The 20,355-nt window shown below is 35.1% G+C and overlaps 1 protein-coding gene and 1 long non-coding RNA gene across 10 annotated transcripts in view; one reads left to right on the forward strand and one right to left on the reverse strand.

Moving 5' to 3' along the window:
- Positions 1-20,355, forward strand: part of LOC100462595 (protein C-mannosyl-transferase DPY19L1) — a 118,286-nt gene that overhangs the window by 81,502 nt on the left and 16,429 nt on the right. For 5 of the 8 annotated variants that reach the window (XR_008526949.2, XR_008526950.2, XM_024249607.2 and 2 more), the window contains exons 11-21: positions 84-170; positions 2,786-2,845; positions 3,375-3,455; positions 8,266-8,367; positions 10,471-10,542; positions 12,462-12,511; positions 15,652-15,676; positions 16,407-16,526; positions 17,926-18,100; positions 18,872-18,971; positions 20,123-20,248. Coding sequence is in view for 4 of the 8 variants with exons in the window: in XM_024249607.2 (XP_024105375.1) it covers positions 84-170; positions 2,786-2,845; positions 3,375-3,455; positions 8,266-8,367; positions 10,471-10,542; positions 12,462-12,511; positions 15,652-15,676; positions 16,407-16,526; positions 17,926-18,100; positions 18,872-18,971; positions 20,123-20,248 (998 nt within the window). In the remaining 4 variants the exon portion in view is untranslated. The remainder of the gene's footprint in view (positions 1-83; positions 171-2,785; positions 2,846-3,374; positions 3,456-8,265; positions 8,368-10,470; positions 10,543-12,461; positions 12,512-15,651; positions 15,677-16,406; positions 16,527-17,925; positions 18,101-18,871; positions 18,972-20,122; positions 20,249-20,355) is intronic. The other 3 variants (XR_010140848.1, XR_010140849.1, XM_054559329.2) reach the window with 1 other exon arrangement.
- LOC129060341 (uncharacterized) lies at positions 112-18,925 on the reverse strand. Of its 2 annotated transcripts, none has more exons than XR_008526952.2 (3): positions 18,787-18,925; positions 15,985-16,182; positions 112-324 (listed from the first exon to the last, which is right to left on the reverse strand). It is a non-coding gene; the product is annotated as an uncharacterized LOC129060341 (long non-coding RNA). The 2 variants fall into 2 exon arrangements; XR_008526951.2 differs by having other exon boundaries at positions 18,830-18,924.

Here is a 20,355-nt window from a genome sequence, read left to right on the forward strand (position 1 = left end):
GGGCATGTGCAATTTTCACAATAAAAAACAAAGGTTTTTTGTTTTATGTGCATTACTTATATTTTTTTCTTGGATTTTTCCAGATTTCTCTTGCACTTTGTTTTGTTTTGATGTTTGGGAACTCAATGTTATTAACTTCTTATTATGCTTCTTCTTTGGTAATTATTTGGGTAAGTATTCCTTAACACTTGTATGGCTGTTTTTGAAACTAATAGTTTAACACATTTTTCTTCACTGGCTTAGGATTCATCAGGGTTTTCTGTAGGAACCATCTTAAGTGTCTTACTGAATATTCTAGATGTGATGATGTTCAAGTACTCAATTCTAAAACAGGGAAAAAAAAAACAAGGAAAAATTAGTATCATTTCGGAAAGGTTTCTATGCTTTCTTCTCCCTTCCTCCTTTCCATTTTTAAGTCCTACTCCTGCTCCACTTTTTGAACCGCTTTCCTCTCATTGCAGTCTTATAACAGCCACCCCTCTTCATTCCACTGTGCTCAAGATCAAGGCCTTGGTTACTTTGTTTTTCTTTTTTTTTTTTTTTGGCTTGTTTTGTTTTTTGCCCCTTGTCTACTTTTATGGACTATTCAGATGGTTTAAGTAAGGTGATGATTCAGTTTTATTTTGCTAAATCACTACCAAGAACAACTTTAGATTATGGAGAGATTCTTTTACAGAATTAGAACAAATTGATGGAAGATCATCTAATTCTTTCTGCTACATATGGCAGGATGACTTTTTTTGTTTGTTTGTTTGTTTTGTTTTGTTTTTTTAAGACGGAGTTTCGCTCTTGTTGCCTACGCTGGAGTGCAATGGCACACAATCTTGGCTCACTCCGCCTCCCAGGTTCAAGCATTTCTCCTGCCTCAGCCTTCCAAGTAGCTGGGATTACAGGCATATGCCACCATGCCCGGCTAGTTTTGTATTTTTAGTAGAGACGGGGTTTCTCCATGTTGGTCTGGCTGGTCTCTTAACTCCTGACCTCAGGTGATCTGCCCACCTTGGCCTCCCAAAGTGCTGGGATTACAGGCGTGAGCCACCACACCCGGCTGGCAGGATGACTTTGTAAGTCTAAAAGTTTTCTGAAATTTAAAGACTGCCTTATTTTTGGTGGATTTCCATTAAAATGTTTTGCAAAATTGTTACTCCTTATGTTTAAGGTACATGTGGTTTAGTTTCCCTATGACTTTAAAAGCGTATTGCACTGTCGTAATTGGAATATATTTGACTTCTTCAGTAATTAAGTTACTCAGATCATTTGGGGTTTCTTAATTTCTAGAACCCATTACATTTGAAACCTCCATTTTCATTTATTTTACAAATGATATTTATTTAAAAACCCATTTCTCGGTCGGGCGCAGTGGCTCACGCCTCTAATCCCAGCACTTTGGGAGGCTGAGGCAGGTAGATCACGAGGTCAGGAGATCGAGACCATCCTGGCTAACAAGGTGAAATCCCGTCTCTACTGAAAATACAAAAAATTACCCAGGCGTGGTGGCGGGCGCCTGTAGTCCCAGCTACTCAGGAGGCTGAGGCAGAATGGCGTGAACCCAGGAGGCGGAGCTTGCAGTGAGCCGAGATCGCGCCACTACACTCCAGCATGGGTGACAGAGCAAGACTCCATTTCAAAAAAAAAAAAAAAAATACCCATTTCTCAAAAATATGCCTCTTCCCAGTATGGGCCGCCACCCATTTCAGGTTGTGCCTTGAGTATACTTAGCTACAGAAATTAGCAATTAGCATGATGCTATATTTTCAACAACAACAACAACAACAAAAATCATAACTTTGGGATTAATAAGTATAGTTCTTCAGTTCTGTGTTCTCTGTTTATTATTAGGAAAGGTGACAAAGTACTCAGTTGTATATTTTACATATGTATTTTGTCATGTACTGCTATCACCCAGGATAAAGTATATGAATCTTGGTACTATGGACAGGGAAACCATTGAATCAAATATTACATATAAATAAAATCTAATTTAAGTACATTTTGTAGGAAATTTCTCTTCAGTTCTATATGTCAGGTATGCTGCTAGATGCTTCACACTGAGGTGCGCCTTAGGTACGAATTAAGCATATTTATGTATATCCCATATATTTTGGTGTATAAAAATAAATGATAACAGGGAATACAGCATGTTTGTGCATATTTAACTATAAACACACATTTGCATATATTTATAATTAATCACTTTGAAACCTGAATTGTATCACATTTTGTATTCTCAGGTATTTAGAAACTTCCAAAAAGATTTAATTTGGTTTCAAGTATTTATGTTTTGATCTCTAATCATATTTTTGCCATGTTTGAAGTAGTTTTAGCTCCCCAAGGGTAATACAGTTTGGAAGCATTACCACCTGAAAATACTTCAGAGAAGTATTTAGTTGATCCATTAACATTTCATTTGCTGTTTACCCTAAGAGTCAGTAATTTTTAGCTAAAGGAAAATCTTATGCCTGTATGACTACTGTCCAAAATTCTGAAAATGTTATATACTTCATGGCTCAGAGATAGATATGTCAAATCAGTCATAGACATTTACATATGGTGATTCCTTTTTCAACTTTAAAAAGTCACACATTCACCTAATTGACTTAGGATAATAGGGCTATACCTTGAAGTCACTGACTCTAGAAATGAGCATGTGGTTGGTATGTGGAAAGTCAACCATGTGCTAAATTTTAGATACTTGAGAATCTTATTATTTAGAAGAATTTTTTGGTACTTGAATTTATGTCTATAAGTATTAACTGTGTATACTATGTTATTTTTCTCTACTCAGGGTATTCTGGCAATGAAACCACATTTCCTGAAAATAAATGTATCTGAACTTAGTTTATGGGTGAGAATCAATCTATTTTAATGCTTATGTTTTTTCTTCTCTAAAATATATCATTGGTTTTATGTTTTACTTTTAAGAAAATGATCTATGTAACTCAGGGGATCCAACAGTTTTATAGTATTTTAGGGCTCAATTTTAATGTACCAAATTGCCCTTTTTATGAAACAAGTTAAAGTTAATCCTGGGTATGCAGTTAAAAATTTCCAGTTTTATTTATTACTCATGTTTCGTCTAAGAAACAGTGCATGTATAAGAAACTGTTAAAGGGAATTTAACTGCAGTGGTTGTGTAAATCTTCTATAAAATATATTAATTTTGATAAGATCATATGATTATATTTTTATTTTTAGTTATTGCCCCTTGCTTTTGAGCGACATGCTTGATTTTAAATTTAGATGCATTTTTTAGCATTTTCTCTTGTACACAGCAATATGTATTTCATGTATGATTAAAGCATTTATTTTTTTCTTCCTAGCCTATGTCTATGGAATATGAAGCATCAAAGTTATTTTTGTTTTCTTTTTTTTAGGTTATTCAAGGATGTTTTTGGTTATTTGGAACTGTCATACTTAAATACTTGACATCTAAAATTTTTGGTATTGCAGATGACGTAAGTGCATTTTTTGCTTAAATTTGAAAGACTTGAAAAGAATCAAATAGGCTAAGAATAAATTGAGTTATTCAAGTATCACTATTAAATGAAATTCTAGGATGAAGTCTGTTTACCTGTTATTTTATTTAATATAATAGAAAGTAAATGTAATTGTATATAGATTTTCCTTCTCCAAAATTAGTTTCTTAAAACAATCTCTTTTTTTATTGGTCCTTCTATGTCACTAAAATTTTAAAGCAGGAAAACTGTAGATAATAGAGGAAAGATCGAATTTTAAGCCCTATACAGTCATTTTTCTCTAGCTTCTTTGTAACTGGTAAGGACACCATCTTCAGAGCCTTAACTGGAGATCGTATTATAGTCTCATTCTTTTTTCTCCCCAGTTTTCAAGTCATTACTTGTAAAAGGCTTTTATAAGCCTTTATAGATAATGTAATCCAAGTTAGTCTTATTTAGAGAAGATTTTTGTTTGTTTTTGGTATTAGGGTAGAAGGGAAGATAAAATGGAGAAGTCTGTCTTATAATTTTAAAGATTCTCTCTGTCCATAATTGCTTTGCCTATTTTATTTTGGTGTTTTAATCAGCACACCCTAAGTCAGGAGGCTATCAAAGATTTAATTTAAAAAAGCAGCACAAGAACCAATGTGGAAAAAATAAACTATTTTTTCCTATAGTGTATTTTTATTGGTGATTTTCTTCTTTCTGTACTAGATTAATGCTATGGTTTTGAAACTGGGTTATGTGAAGTCCTAGGACTTCCCAGGAATCTTCCCTGAGGGCTGTCTACTCCCCCATCTCCTAGCCTCTCTTTTACCTAGGACAGTTTAACCTTAATCTCTTTCATATAGGTTTTCATAAGAACAAGGGTTATTTTTGCTTAAAAGATTGAAAACACATGGACCATTAAATGGGTGGTCTACAATCTGTGGAAAGATTTTTAAAACTATAAAACTATAGTTGAAAATGTATTCATTCATTCATTCATTCATTCAGTACCTCCTGTGTGCCTGACAGTGGAAAGTATACTAGAGATACAAAACTGAGTAAGGTATGGTCTAGTGGAAAATTTGGAAAATAGGAACAATTCCTAGCAGTTATAATACAGTGTAATAAAGGCTATGATAAAAAATGAAGTACAGAGTGCTGCAGGAATGCACAGGAGGAGCATCAGGGAAGGATCCTGGAAGTCAGCTCTGAAGATGAGAGCTGAAAGGTGGATGAGTCAGCTAGTATGCAGAGTGTGAGCAGGAAGACAAGTGAAATAACCTAGTCCTGCATTTATGGAATCTGTTTTCCTCACTGGGGGAACATGAACCAGTTAAGGTATTAATTCAGGTTAAAGCGATTATTGTGATTTTCTGTCATAGCCTAAAATTATGCAGGGCCAAAATGATGCTATAAACTATGTTATTTGCAAATTAGAAATAACTTAGTTGTAACTTTAGTATTTTTAGAAATACGTAATGTTGATCAAGGGCATTGGCTCATAAATTCTTAATTTTGACATTGGTTAAAGAAAGATAGTGGCAAGGCTACCCAGCCTTTTATTTCCTACTGAGTTCTCTACTTTTACTGATAGTGCCTCTGAGCATAGGTTTTTAGCTGTCTGCCCCAAATCAGATCAGCCTGTTCCAGTAGTACAGGTTCTTTTTATGAGTAGCCACACTCTGTCCCGCCCCCTTCAAAAGAACTGTTGGACTAACAGTATGGGGGAGATGGGGGTGGTGCTGAGGTGGATGGGAGCAACCTAGGTAAAAATGCCACAGACTCCCACTGTTTTTACCCAGAGTTTCTCAGTTTTTTATGAATGAATACTTCCCACATTGTTGCTTCCTTTTGGTTAATCTCTAGAACCGGATATGAGTGTTTTTTTTTTATAATTTTGTCCAATTTTAAAGTGGTTTTGGAGAATGGGAGTTACCAATTTCTTCACTCTGCTGTATTTGGAACTTGACACATTTTTTTGATATATGAGTGTTGATCTAGTTTGTATCCTGGGATAAACTTCACCTGCTCAAATGTAGTATTTCTTTTCTATATTGTTGGATTTGGTTGGCTAATATTTTTAAGGTTTTTCATCTATTATTCATGAGGAATATTTGTTGTAGTTTTCTTGTAATGATTTTGTCTGGTTTTGGTTTCAGGGTAATGTCATCTCCTAAAATTATTTGCAAGTGTTCTGTCTCCTGTTTTCAGGAAGATTTTTATGTAGAATTGGTATTATCTCTTCCTTAAATGTTTGGTAGAATTTGACAGTGAAGCCCTCACGGCCTGGAGCTTTCTTTATGGGTAGGTTTTTTACTACAAATTCAATTTCATTAGGAAGCTCTCCAGTTCATCTGGAGTGAACTTTGGTAGTTTATGTCCTTAGAGGAATGTTGCCCATTTTATATATGTCATCAAATGGATAATGCTTTTTAAATTTAGTCAGTTAAAATTCTTATTGGAATTTTTGTGTATATGCATATTTGGGAAGTGATCTTTTTGTTCTTTGGTTGACTTCTCCTTATTTGGATTTGGAATTAATATTGGTCTCCTATTAAGAGCTGTTGTGGGGTTTTTTTTTTTTTGGTGGTCTTTTTTTTTAATTTTTCCTACTCTCTGGCAACTTAGGAAAGTTTTTTTTTTGAAAGTTTAATAATTCATCAATGTTAACCATCTCAGTCTAGGGCTTTTTGGGATGGAAAATACTTGATTTCTATTTCAGATATTTGAATGCTTTTTGTTCTATTCAAGTTTTCTATTTCTTTTTGTGCCAGTGTTGGTGTTTTATGATTTTCCAGAAATGTATCCATTTTACCTAGGTTTTACAATTTATTAGCAAATTGTGTAGCCTATTCTTCTTACTATGTTGAGTCCATAGTTATTTCTCCCTTTTTCATTTTGCTTTTTGTTTGCATCATTTATTTCCTTCATTAGACTTGCTCTAGAGGTCTATTGTTTTAATATTTTTAAAGTTATACCTTTTTTTAGTCCTCTTTGGTTTTATTGTGTTTCTCTTTGTCACCAATTCCTGTCCTTACTCTTATTCTTACTTCTTTTTGTTTCCTGTCTTCTGATGCCCGAGGGAAATACTTAGCTCTGTTGTTTTTACCCCTCTTATTTTCTGATCAATGCTTTTAAAGCTAAAATTTTCTTTATAAGTATGTAGTACTTTTTTATGTATCTTACAGATTGTCTATTTGTGATTTTTTTAAAGGTTAAGTTTTATGATATTTAACTTCTAATCAAGAATTTTTAAAGCAATTTCTAGGTAGTTTCTAGTTTTATTGGATTTATAATCAAATATATACATATTTTTGGAATTTATTGTTACATGGTATGTGAATATTCAAAAATATTTCACTTGTGTTCAAGGATAATGTGTATTCTCTTTGTGAAGTCTATATTTTCTGTTTGTGAGCTAATTGATTATATTTACCTTTTATGTTAACTTTTGTCGGCTTTTTTATTCAAGGAGGCAGTGTTTAACATTTTCAATGAACACTGTCAACTTTTCTATTTCTTCCTTTAGTTTTTGTCAGTTCTTATTCTGTGTACTTTGAATCTATATTTTTAACTGCAGATATGTTGGCAATATTGTATAATCTTGCTTTTTTGTTAATTTTACTAGCATATAATATTTATTGTCTCTTTTCATACATTTTTTGCTTAAATTCAGTTTTGTGAGACATTGTAATTGCTAACAGATTTCTTTGTTTTAAACTTACCTGGTGTATCTTCTTCCATTCTTCTATTTTCAACCTTTTAACATACTTTTAAGTATTTCTTTTGGTGACAATATAATATTAGATTTTTTTCCCTTAAGTCCAATTTGAGCATCTGTCCTTTAATTAGTGAATTTATGCTCTTTACATATATGCTAATTGTCATAATACTAGGACTTATTTCTTTCATTTTGTTTGGGATTTGTTTTCTTATGCTATTTTAGGTGCTGTATATTCGTCCTATTGATTTCTTACGCTTGTCAGCATACATTTCTTCTCCCAACAAGACATAGTATTTTGAAACGCTTCATCACATACCTGCCACCATCTAGTTCCTACTCTTACCCTGTTCCTTCTGCTTCATGTAGATATCATATAGAATTTTAGTCATGGTTTGTCCTAGATATAATTTCTCCTCTTTTCTTTGGTTGTTGCTTTTTTAGACTATAATGAACTTGAACATTTGGCAAATGTTTTATGTCTTTGTGCCCTAGTTTTCTTATTTATAAAGTGAAAATAATTCCACCTTCCTCACATGGCTTTTTGTGGGAGGTAAATGTGGCAGTGTGAGTGAGAATCCTTGATAACATGTGAATAATTATGTGAGAGGTGATTATCAGTCAAAAAGTACCTTGTATTCCAGTGCCTGCCCATTTCTACTTCACTCAAGTACTCTTTTCAATCTCCTTTTCAGAATTCGTATTTCCTTTTCTTTACCCCGTAGTCCTTTGTGCTTTTATGATTAAAAGAAGTCTGTATGTGTTCCCAAGCCCAGAGCTGCTGGTAGGTTCCAGCAAAGGAGATGCTGTGCAGCCTGTTTCACCAGGTTTAGCATAGTAAGCTGGGAAAACCCAAGGGAAAAAGCCTTTGGGATGTCGATGAGTGTGGAAGGTAGGGTGTCATTGGAGCTATCACTATTCAGCAAGAGAAGGGAACTGTGAAGGTGAAGGATATAGCATTTCCTTCTTTAACAAAAGCAGGCTTGGTGTGGGAACAGTGGGCTCCATAATGTAATAAAAACTATTTTCAGATACTATTGAAATTAAAATATATTATTGCAGTGTATGGCTTAATGTAATGGTAACTTTATTTCTTACCAGGCTCATATTGGCAACTTATTAACATCAAAATTCTTTAGTTATAAGGATTTTGATACTTTATTGTATACCTGTGCAGCAGAGTTTGACTTTATGGAAAAAGAGGTAAGATGTGATTTCTAGTTCTGTTTCCTAAGGTTTTGGCCCATACATTTTTCATAAAGGGTGCTCCTCTTAGACTCTTTATGTGCTGTTATCTCAGTTTGAAGGAAAAGGAAAATCTGGCAGCTTAGAGGAAGATTTTTCTATTTACTTTGGTGCAGCTTCCTGAAATATATGGCCTTTACTCATTCTGATAATTTAGAAATATGCATTCAGACTAGCAGTGGTTTTCTAGGTGAGTAAACACAGACGCATTTCAAGTTGCCATTTTTCAGTGATAGCATTAATTTAGTCAAGCTCTCAAACTCTTACATTTCCACTCATTTTGTGGTTATTTAAATAGATATTTGCTTTGAAACATCAAGTCCAAGCTTTTCATTCCAACAGCATTTTTCTTTCTAAAACTGTATTCAGAGATTTAGAAGGAAAGCAGAGAGTAGTTTAGTGGATTGTGAGACAGAAGCCTGTAATTTTGCTTGATGTTCTTGAACAAGCAACTCTCATTCCTCGTGTTATAGTTTACTAGTTTCTAGTAGCATGCCATAAACAGATATTGTGAAGACAAAATGAGATAATACAAAGGAAAGTACTTTGATATTTTAAATAAGTAAATATTTAAATAAATAAAATATTAATTTGCAATACTTTATGAGCTGGTTTAGTTCAACAAGCATGTATATATGTGCATTTTTAACACCATCCATGTGGTACTGATTAATTATATTATCTGTGACCCTCCTTCAGAGTGGTATGTGTATGTATATGAAACTGGCCAACAATACTCTATTGACATGTTAGTTTCCCTCATGATCCCACTGTGTTAGCCCAGTGTCCAGAGTTCCAGACCAGTGGATGACAGGGCACCACACAGGAAACTTTTATCTACCAGCCATTTGGAGTTGAGTGTGTTCTGCAGAGGTACTGTTTACTCCAGTGGCCTGTCAGTCTTCATTTATTGTGTTCCAGCAAATGGTTTTGACACACAATGGCTGACAAAGGTATATGAGTTTTAGTGTTAAACCTGCTGAAACAAATGAAGAAAGCATATCTTGCAAGACATTGAAATGCATGTTCATAGGGGTTCAAGACTCCTTCAAATATTAGAGAATTAGGATGTGGTAGAAGTTCTTTAACGTTATTGAGAACATCATACATACTGCTACAACCTGAGAGTATTAAACATAAGCTGTGTGATGAAAGAAATAATTTATTGAGGCATAGCATGACTTAAGCTAATTTGAAGAAAATAGCAAAGCTGTTTCCAGCATACCATTCCTCATCACTGTAAGTATCTGAATTCACAGGGACTGTGCTGTAGAGACAGAGTAGTGTCAGTTCAGGGAACATATGTTCCAATTATGGTACACCCATACAGTGGAGAAGAGGGGAAAATTTAACATGTTATTTCCTAATATGATATCATACTGACATGGAAAGATGCTTAAGATATATAACAGAGTAAACAAAATGATATAGTCTTATTAACCCATAGTTAACACACATAAAAGTAAAAAAAGTATAAAAGAGCAAAATTTTAACAGTGGTTTCTTGGGTGGAGAGATAATTGAGAGGTGCACAGGCTCACAATGTGTAGGGCTTTGTTATTAAACTTATTTCTATTTTTTTTCTGCTACTAAAGAAAATGTAATAGTCTTTTGTTTCTTAAACATAGATCATTATTTTGTTTATGCTTGAGAAAGTGTGTGTGTGTTTGTGTGTGTGTGTGTTTCAAGGATAATATTTTTATCCCCCACAAAATATACAGGAAAAGCTTATTCCATTTAAGGAGCTTTACATACCTTAGATGAATATTAAGTTGGTCTCTCTAGTTAGATAAGTAGCATGCAAAAAGTGAACAGTAATCTCTTCAGTGACATTTCACACTTACAGGTGTTTGGGTACTGTATTTTTAGTGTTTCAACTCAGCATTTTGGGGAAGTTCATTTCTATGGAAATGCACCTTCCTTTTTATGATGGCAGTCAGTGAGTAGATTGGTGAATGTTCATATTTCTCTACTTTCATAAATTTACCTTTTTCATTATTTGAAATGAAATTTTGTTTGGTTAAAATATTTCCTTCTAACAAAACATCTCTTTGAATTTCAGACTCCACTGAGATACACAAAGACATTATTGCTTCCAGTTGTTCTTGTAGTGTTTATTGCTATTGTTAGAAAGGTATGTCTATCACTTAAGAGCTCTTTCTTATGATAGAATATTTTCTTGTTTTTACATAGTAGTTGCATATACTTGGCCACATTAATCTGATACAACGTTTTGTATGGGCTTACTGTAACATATTCTGTTTTCTTAATGATAGTTTTTGATAGACATTTATATAGCTTCAAAATATTCTATCTGCTAGCATAAAACAGACATCGGAAAAGGATGGCTCAGGTTCTGATAGTCATGTATTTTGGAAGGCATGATCAGAGACCATATTGACCCAGATACAACTTGCCTGTGTAAATTATTACTGGCTTTTACCTTTAATGTAATATTTCCCTAAAATATTTAAAATATACCTTTCTAAGTGATATGTGCAGTGTGCAATAACTCCTGGATTGTGTTTATTATTAATCAGAAAGAAAAAACAGAGTATTTGCAATGTGTTGATGAACTAGATAAAATGTTTAGGTCCCCAAGTTGGCTTTGATAATAAAATTCAAAGCCCAGATATAAATAAGGTCAAAGCAAGTGTGATATTCCCTCTCTTTTTTTCTTTAAGAATTGTGCACTCTGGAACCAAATGTGTCTTAAGAGAATGAACAGAAGTTAATCTGTGATGGAAAAAGAGATGACAGACCTTAAAAGTTTCCTGATCTGTAGCCAGTGATTTCTGTGTTAACACAATGTCATTTATTTGTAGAATATTCTGTATTATAACAATTGTTCATATTATATATTTGTACTCTGCTTTGTATAGAACATTTTCACATGAGTATTTAAATTGGTTATTCGACAGCCCTATGGGGTAGACAAATGTTATCTCCATTTTAACATACAGAACTGAAAGATCAAAGATGTTGTTAGGAGCCTCACATCATGTCCACTTAAAAGCAAGAGAAGAGTGAGACTCGGGCTCTGCACCTTCCCCTGTCGTTGGGCTATGTCTGGTATTGAGCTGTGTACTCCGACAGCACTTTTAATCTCTAATCAGTTAATAGTCGGTTCCTGCTGTGTGCTAGGCTTTGTGTGTGCTTTGCACTTTTATATAGTTTATGTGGATTTGCACCTAGTGGGTACTCAAAAAATACTAAGCATTGGCCATCCAGAACATATGCAAAAGACAGCAACCTGAGTGGTGAGAGATGATGAAAACTATTAGCTAGGCTGTTTCGTTTAAAGAAGAAAAGATTCAGATGGAAAGCGGATAATTACTTTGAAATATGGTAAAAGCCTGCGCCTTGAAAATAAGGTTACACATAATCTGGCTCCTTAGAATCATGACCAATTCCAGGCGTTAGGACTTTTGACCAGAACTGATCTCGACTGATAAGGAGAGTGTTATAGATTCAAGCAGCAGCTGGTGGATTCTAAGGGCTGGATTACAGCCTGTCATCAGTGTTGTAGAGAATATGTGTACTGGAGATAGGATTTTAGATTAGATGACCTCCTCGTTATTGCTAAATATGAAAGCACAGTGACTGTGTTTTGAATGCTTCCAGCTGTGATTATCAGCCTCTGAGCCAGCTCTCCAGTTTTCTGTGTGCACTGTTAAGAAGAGGTGTTGCCAACAACGTTGGCATGGTGGAAGCAGCACTGAATGTGAATTTGAAGCCAGAAGATCTGGTTTCAAGACTGCAGTGCTTCTTAGTAGTTGTCTACTTACAGGGCGATCATTTAATCCATATGAGCCTGTTGCTCATTTACAAAATGAGGATGATATGATCTACCCAACAGGGTTGTTGAATATTAGCTTTGATCAGATACTTCACAAATATAAGATTATGTTGTTGTGATTATTATTTTCTGAGTTATGTCTTATCTCTATACTTATATTTTCATTAAAAGTTTTACAGTTTAGAAGATACTTTATTTAAAATATCATTTTTCCCAACATAGCTTTTCTAAAGTGTTTCAAAATCTGTTTACAGATTATTAGTGATATGTGGGCTGTCTTAGCTAAACAACAGACACATGTAAGGTAAATATGCTATTAAGAATTTTATTACCTCCTCTGTTCATTTATTAAATAGATATTTACAGTGTATTAATTGTATACTCACATGTGTGTACCTAATATTTGATAATTGATGTTTTTATTGTGGTCATTGCCCTTCCTGGCATTTCTTCTTATTTCCTGTCTGTGCAGAACACGGCACATCACTTATTCATCCTTCAGATGTTGTCCAGTACAGTCTGACAGTAGCCCTGCACATAATCTACACTCGAAGGACACAGTTTTGTACTTCAGTTCAGCAGGGAAAGTAAATTATTACGTGAGTGGTTTTAGGACCAGTGGACTGCCTTTTGGGAAATGAGCAGGGAAATATAAAACTGGATTCATACCTCACTTTTTACAGAAAATAAATTTCAGATGAACCAGAGAATTATGTATAGAAAAAAAATAAAACCCCAAAATTAACCAAGAGGGTTTGTTTATAACCTGAGAGTTAGGGAGGCCTATAGCATGCTTGATATTTTCCACCATCACACTCTTTATCTTACTCTCTTACCGTTTGTCACCCTTTGTACTTAAATGTTGATGTGTGACCTGTATCTCCTGAAGGGAGCGATCATTTTTGTTCAACAGTTTATATACAGTGCCCACAAGATAGTAAAGAATAGTAGTTGAATGAGTATTTACATGTGACTAATGAACATGAAAAGGTAGTCTTGATCCTATGGTAAAGACATTCAGGTTGAAGTGAAGACCTTTTCACTTCTCATATTTCTAAAAATTAATAGTATATCCAATGCTTGCAAGAGCGGGAGGTAGTAGATGGGAGGGAAGTTTGGCAATACACAGTAAAACATATAGTGGGCCTGTCCTTTAGCCCTGCAGATTCCACCAGTGCAAGTGTACCCTCTAGAGATGCTCACAGAAATACAGAGATGATGGGGAGAAATGCCTTTTGTAGTATTGTGTGTTATGTGAGAAATGGAAACATCCAAAATATCTACTATGATACAATCATAGAGTGGATTGTTAGGCCATCTTTATGGAAATAGGTCCAGTATACATTATTGAATTTTAAAAATTGCCAGTGTGTGTGTGTATAGGATAATTATACTTCTGTTTAAAATTTAGAGATTTTTATGTGTTTGTGCATAGAAGTGATCTGGAAAGATAAATCCTGTAATTATTAAGAGTGTGGGATTAGAGGATGGAGTGAGGGTAGTTTTAACTCTACTTTTATTCTTTTGTGGGATTTTAGGGGGAGAAGGATTGTCGAATGTGTTTGTATCTATATTTTCTTTTTTTTAGTTTTTCTTTTTTTTTTTTTTTTTTTGAGACAGAGCCTTGCTCTGTCACCCAGGCAGGAGGAGTACAGTGGCACAATCTCGGCTCACTGCAACCTCCGCCTCCCGGATTCAGGCGATTTGTCTGCGTCAGCCTCCTGAATAGCTAAGACTACAGGCGACCACCACCATGCCCAGCTAATTTTTGTATTTTTAGTAGAGACGGGGTTTCACCATGTTGGCCAGGCTGGTCTTGAACTCATGACCTCGTGATCTGCCTGCCTTAGCCTCCCAAAGTGCTGGGATTATAGGCATGAGCCATCGCGCCTGGCCCTATATTTTCTTTTATAATTTGAATATACACACCCTTGTATTATTCCCTCACCTCCAAGTCTCTGCCAACATAATGGTAAATTATTGCACATACTCCTGATAGAATCCTTGTTCTCATTTAGAAACAATTTACTGTAACATATACAGGTATATGTTTATACCTGTAACATTTGAGTTGAGGGCTAAGGGGGAAAGAAAAACATTCTGGTTTACAATGCCAAAATTTTTCTTCATTTGAGGTGAAATTATTTTTGAAGAGCTCAGGAAGAAGCCACAAAGTTTCAGCTATAGTATGCAACTCTGGAAGAGGAAGGTGGAACTTTTCACAGAAACAAAACTGTCCCTTCAAGAGTAATAACTCACCTATTAAAGTAATTATAGGAAACCACTGAGCTTCATAGGGTTTTCAGTTCAAATAGGATCAGAGCTCTTTTTTGGAAGAGGAGTAGCATGTTGACATTTTATTTTGCATAACTACCAAAGCCAGTGTAAAAAGGAGAAGAGTAGGACATAAATTTTAACCATCAAAGACATGAATGCCAATATTCTCTTTACTCAAGGACCCAGTGGGATAGAGGCAGCATGATGTAGTAAAAAGTATATTGGCTCTGAAGTCAGTCAGAATATAGTCCTGGCTGCCAGGATTAGAGTTAATGGAATGTACTAAGCATATTAACATTGTAAGTACTCAACAAATGGTAACTGATAGTTTTTACTTGGTGTGAAAGAAGAATAAAGAAAGAACTGTTTCATCTCCTTCACTAGCCCCTTATGTGTCCTGAGTTTGCTAATACATCAGTCTTTTTGAGGCTAGATTCTCAGATTATATGCTACCTGGATTAACAGTTTATTGATACACTTGTTCATTCATTAAAAATGTTGAGCTCTAAGTGCTAGGTATTACTCTAGGTCTTCAGAACATATCAGTGCTTAAGAAAGAGAAGGTGTGTGTTGTCAACTCACACATTTCTGTCTCTGACCCAGACTTCTCCCTTGAACTCAGATTTACACATATAACCACCTATTTGTCATCTCTACTTGGTTGCCTAGTGAAAATCTCAAAGGTTTTTTTCATTCCATGCTTTGCTGGGGTATCACCAGTGAGGGAGCTGGGACACCACAGTGTGCCTTTGTTGTCCTAATAAATACCCACGTAGTCAAATAGGATATAATACAACATTGTCATTCTTCATAAACTTTTTTTGTGTGTGTGTGTGTTTTTTTTTAATTTTTTTTATTACTATACTTTAAGTTTTAGGGTACCTGTGCACAATGTGCAGGTTAGTTACATATGTATACATGTGCCATGCTGGTGTGCTGCACCCATTAACTCGCCATTTAGCATTAGGTACATTCTTCATAAATTTTCTTAAAATAGTATAGCACCGGTTTTGGCATGTGACTTTTGGTTATTTTGATTTACCTGTGTGTGTCCTGAGAGAATGTTATAGAAGTTGTAAAACTCCTATTTGCAAGATGAAAATGCAAATATATGAAGTAAGTGCTTCAATAATGAATTGATAGCAATATATTTTTTTTCCGTTCCAGAAAACACCAGTTTGATCATGGAGAGGTAAAGACTTAATATCACTATAATTTTACTTATCTTAAAGTTGCATGCATTTGGACTTTCCTTTCTAGTTCCAGTTTCTAACTTTGTTGGCAATTGTCAGCAATCATCTTGAAAATAGCCTGTTATGTGTTTTTATGAGAATGCTACATGCAGATTCACTGACCATTCATTTGTTAAAATTATCTAGGAAACTCATTTGTTCTGCTCTGATCATCTTTACACTAATGGCAGCTGATTTCTGGAGCCCATTTAGACATACGTGTGAGGTGTCTATTGCATGATTAGAAATCACTTTCCTCTCTGCTCACCTTGCTTGAGGCCTCAGAGATGTGATTGGTTACCGCTCCCATCTCCTAGTGGTCCAGTCTGGTTTTGAGGGCAGTTCCAAGGTGGAGCCCTCAGATCTTGAGGCAGCATTCATTTCTTTTACCACTGTCTTTTCTTGGTCTGATGGTAGCATCAAGGTAGATTCAAAAATGTGGGCTTTATTAACCACAGGTTTGACTCTGAGAATCACAGAAACACTTGCCTCAATGACTTTATAATTTTAGCCTTCCACTAAAATGGAACAGTTTGAAAGTGAATTTTAAGAATTGTTTTCAAAATTTCAGAAACCTTAGTAGTATTTTTTGTTACGAAGGAGAACATACCCCTTTGTGCATATTGCCAGCTTAGTATTCTTAAACTTCACAAACAGTAGGAGTAAAAAACATTTTCTTCTTTCTTTCAGCTGGTTTACCATGCCTTGCAATTGTTAGCGTATACAGCCCTTGGTATTTTAATTATGAGACTAAAACTCTTCTTGACACCACACATGTGTGTTATGGCATCACTGATCTGCTCAAGACAGGTAATATGTTATGTTGGAGTATAGCTACTATGATAATTTTAGCCTTTATTATTGAGTGGCCCTAAAATAATGAATTACAAAGTCTTTTAAGTGATTATAGTTAAAGCTCTTCATGGTTTTGTACTTATCTTTCTTAAAGGGTAAGGGCCAAAGCTGATCATTTTCTATCTTTCTAAAGATTTAAAATAGTTGGTGTACAACAAATACCGATTTAGTACAGACTGAGTTCATGAGTGATTACTGCAGGTGCTGATAGAAAGCAGAGCTTAATTGTACAAATAATAACTTTTTTTGTTTTGACATTCATATCACAAAGAATTCTAACAATTTCAAGTTATAAGTGCTTAAAAATTATATGTTATTTTTTTAGTATCAAACTTACTTTTTTTTTTTTCATTTGGTGCACATTTGTGTGCACATTCTTGACTTGTGCTTTTTAAAATTTAGTTTAAGCCTTCCTTGGTGGTTTGCTGTTTATTTTTCCTGGATAACTGCCTCCTTGTTCTGTATTCACAGATTTATGCTTCTCCATAGTGTCACCTTTCCATCCGTCAACCAGCCTAGGTACAACAGCAGCATCTCCCTTAGACATAGCAGATAGTCACTAAGCACCTACACTGTGCACTCTAGGGATGGAGGAGAGAGTAGTGGACAGAAAAGTCAAAAGCCAGTGTTTATAAGCCCTCAAGAAACTTGAAATCTAGCTCTGTAGACATGTGGAGAAAGATCAAGAGAACAAAGTGTTGTTATGGAGTGTGGACTATTTGGATGTGGAAAAAATTAGCCAGCCTTGAGGTTCCCAATCAGAATGTTGTATTATGTTAGAAAGGCACTACTTTCCATCTTTCTGACCCCTTCAGGCTGGCACAGGAAAGGAGGCTGGTTGGAAGCCTTTAATCTTGAGTCTTATCCCACAGCATGATTGATGATATAGGTTGGTGCAAAAGTAATTGTGGATTTTGTCATTAAAATAGCAAAACCCGCAATTACTTTTGCACCAACCTAATAGAAAGTGTCACCCAGGGCAGTGTGGGATTCCTGCTGGTCACACAGGACCTCACATTCAGAAGGACCCTGAACTTGATTGAATGTTTGCTGCTGCTGTTTTGAACGTCTTAATTTTTTAACAAGAGGCCCCACATTTTGCTTTACTTGAATCTGGGAGTAGAGAAAGCAGGTTGAGAAAAGAGCTTCCTACATTGTGTTCCACTTAAATGAGGCTGATGGTAGAATGCTTTTGATCCCAAAGATTATTATTTTGGGGCTTTTTCTTTAGGATATTTAATCCTTTATTTGGGACTGTAGCAGAGGCCATATTCTTCTCTGGGAAGAAGTTTTGCATAACAGATGCATACTACTTATACTAACAATTACCAATGTATTCTTAATTTGGTTTCAGCTATTTGGATGGCTCTTTTGCAAAGTACATCCTGGTGCTGTTGTTTTTGCTATATTAGCAGCAATGTCAATACAAGGTTCAGCAAATCTGCAAACCCAGTGGAATATTGTAGGGGAGTTCAGCAATTTGCCTCAAGAAGAACTTATAGAATGGATCAAATATAGTACTAAACCAGGTAAAAAAGAGAAAAAAACCGTCATATTATTTAGCTGTTTTTCCCACAATTGTATATACCACTGCAAACTCTTAAACCCTAGTTACTTCCAGTGATCTCACTCTTTCTAAGCAATGTTGCTTTTAGAATATCTAAAACAAAGGAGATATCAATCCTGTTTAAGTGGTTTGCAGGGGAAATGTTATACATATGTTCTTAGTAATTTATTCTGCCATTTTTTATAGATTTTAATTTTTTCAAAATTTATTCACAGTCATAAATGCCACATTTAAAATAATTTTTACTGTGCTTATTTTCTTAATGAATTTTTAATATTAGTCCTTCACATTCCTTCTTGAAATAAACTCATGGAATGTGACATTTTATTCATGTGTGGAAAGGGGGACTTTGTTGTCATCTGAGTATCAAATGATTGAATACTAAATCATCTTCCAGAACTCCTTGTTACTGTAAAGCTTTCCTAGTCCATTTGATACTTCTTTTTTAGATTCAGGAAAGATTTCTAAGATTTTTTCTTTAAAGAAAGAAAGAAATCTTTAATGATGAGATGATGAAGCTCTGTTTTCCAAGGAAAATAGTTTACCCAGGCCTGGCTGCCAACTGCTACTTTATCAGCCATCTGACTTCATTCTAGTTCTGCCATTGAATCTTGAAGTCATGAACCTGCTGGGCCTCCGCTCTGTTACCTGTGAAATAATTGATTTACACTTGAAGGAGACCCCTTCTCACCCTCACTGAGTGTCTTCCTGAGACCTTCCTCTTGCCTTCCAGATGCAGTGTTTGCGGGTGCCATGCCCACGATGGCAAGTGTTAAGCTCTCTGCGCTTCGGCCCATTGTGAATCATCCACATTATGAAGACGCAGGCTTGAGGTCAGTGCACAGTCTCACATCATCAAAACAAACCTTCCATGCAAACAGTGAGTGGAAGACACCAGCAAAGTAATAAGGAATGTTCCAAAAGGATATGATGAACTGAGGCTTATTGAGTCAGGGAGCAGAAAGCTGAGATAAGATTGCTAAGCTCTAAACAAATCCGTTAAAGCTTCACAGGGCAGGAAAGCGACAACTTTGGGGGCTATCTTCTCTACCAGGCAGAAAAACGAAGTCATACTATAGCACTTTCCCACAGGTTAACAGGGCTCTAAAATGTCCAAGTCCTTTTCATCCTGTAACTCCCTGGAGAGTTTAGCTTAGAGTGTTTATTAAGGTTTTCTCATAGGTGATTTTTCTTGAGTTTGGAGAAGTCATTTGAAATAGAATCCCATTCAAAGAGGAGTTTATTCTGGTTTTCACCAGTATAGCCTGCTAGAATGATCTTGGGTGTTTTATGTTTTTTTAGATTTTTTTGAGACTTTAAAAAATAATTTAGAGATGTGTTGTCCAAATTTTTTTTTTTAATTTAATTTTTCATGCAGTTTCTAAGGCAGGTGAAGCTATTCATTTTCTAAGTGATTACGTGAATCTTATTAGCATCTTCTTTTGCATAACAATGGCATGTACATTCACAAATAAGCTTTTTCATTAGAAAATCAATCTCATCAAGCTAATTTCCAGACCAATTTTGTTAAATAAGTTTAGTTTTTCTTAAATCTAGAAATAAAACGAAGACCCATTTAATGTGAATTATTGTTGATGTCAAAGCTGGAACTGTTGCAGCTTCACAGTAGTCCTATAGTTGTGTTTGTTATAGTTCATCCCTGTTCCCACACAAGATACCTTACTTTTATATGTGATAGAGTAGTGAAGAATTTAAGACAAATAAATAAGTGAACAAACACAAAGAGACCAAGTTTGGAAATGTAGGGGTGTGTTAAAGGTCACCCTCTTCTCCCACGACTTGTCCTCCTCCTGCCTTCTGCTTTTGACCTCACTGATACCCCTTAGCGGGAACTTCATGGGGAATTTCCTCCTGACTGGATTCTTCTTCATCGTCTTCTAGTCTAATTCAGTGCTTTCTTCCAAATGTGTTATTGTATCGTTTTAGTCTTGAAAATTTTATGCCCAATTATTTTTCTTTAAAGAGCCAGAACGAAAATAGTATACTCAATGTATAGTCGGAAAGCAGCCGAAGAAGTGAAGCGAGAACTGATAAAGTTAAAAGTGAACTATTACATTCTAGAAGAGTCATGGTGTGTAAGAAGATCCAAGTGAGTATCAACACAGTTAACATTTTATAATCATAAGACACGAAGGTTAATTCAAGCACATGGCACATGCTTTGCTGGGGGCGGGGGTGTGTATATAACATAAAGTA

Source organism: Pongo abelii, chromosome 6 (genome assembly GCF_028885655.2).
Source record: "Pongo abelii isolate AG06213 chromosome 6, NHGRI_mPonAbe1-v2.0_pri, whole genome shotgun sequence".
NCBI lineage: Eukaryota > Metazoa > Chordata > Mammalia > Primates > Hominidae > Pongo > Pongo abelii.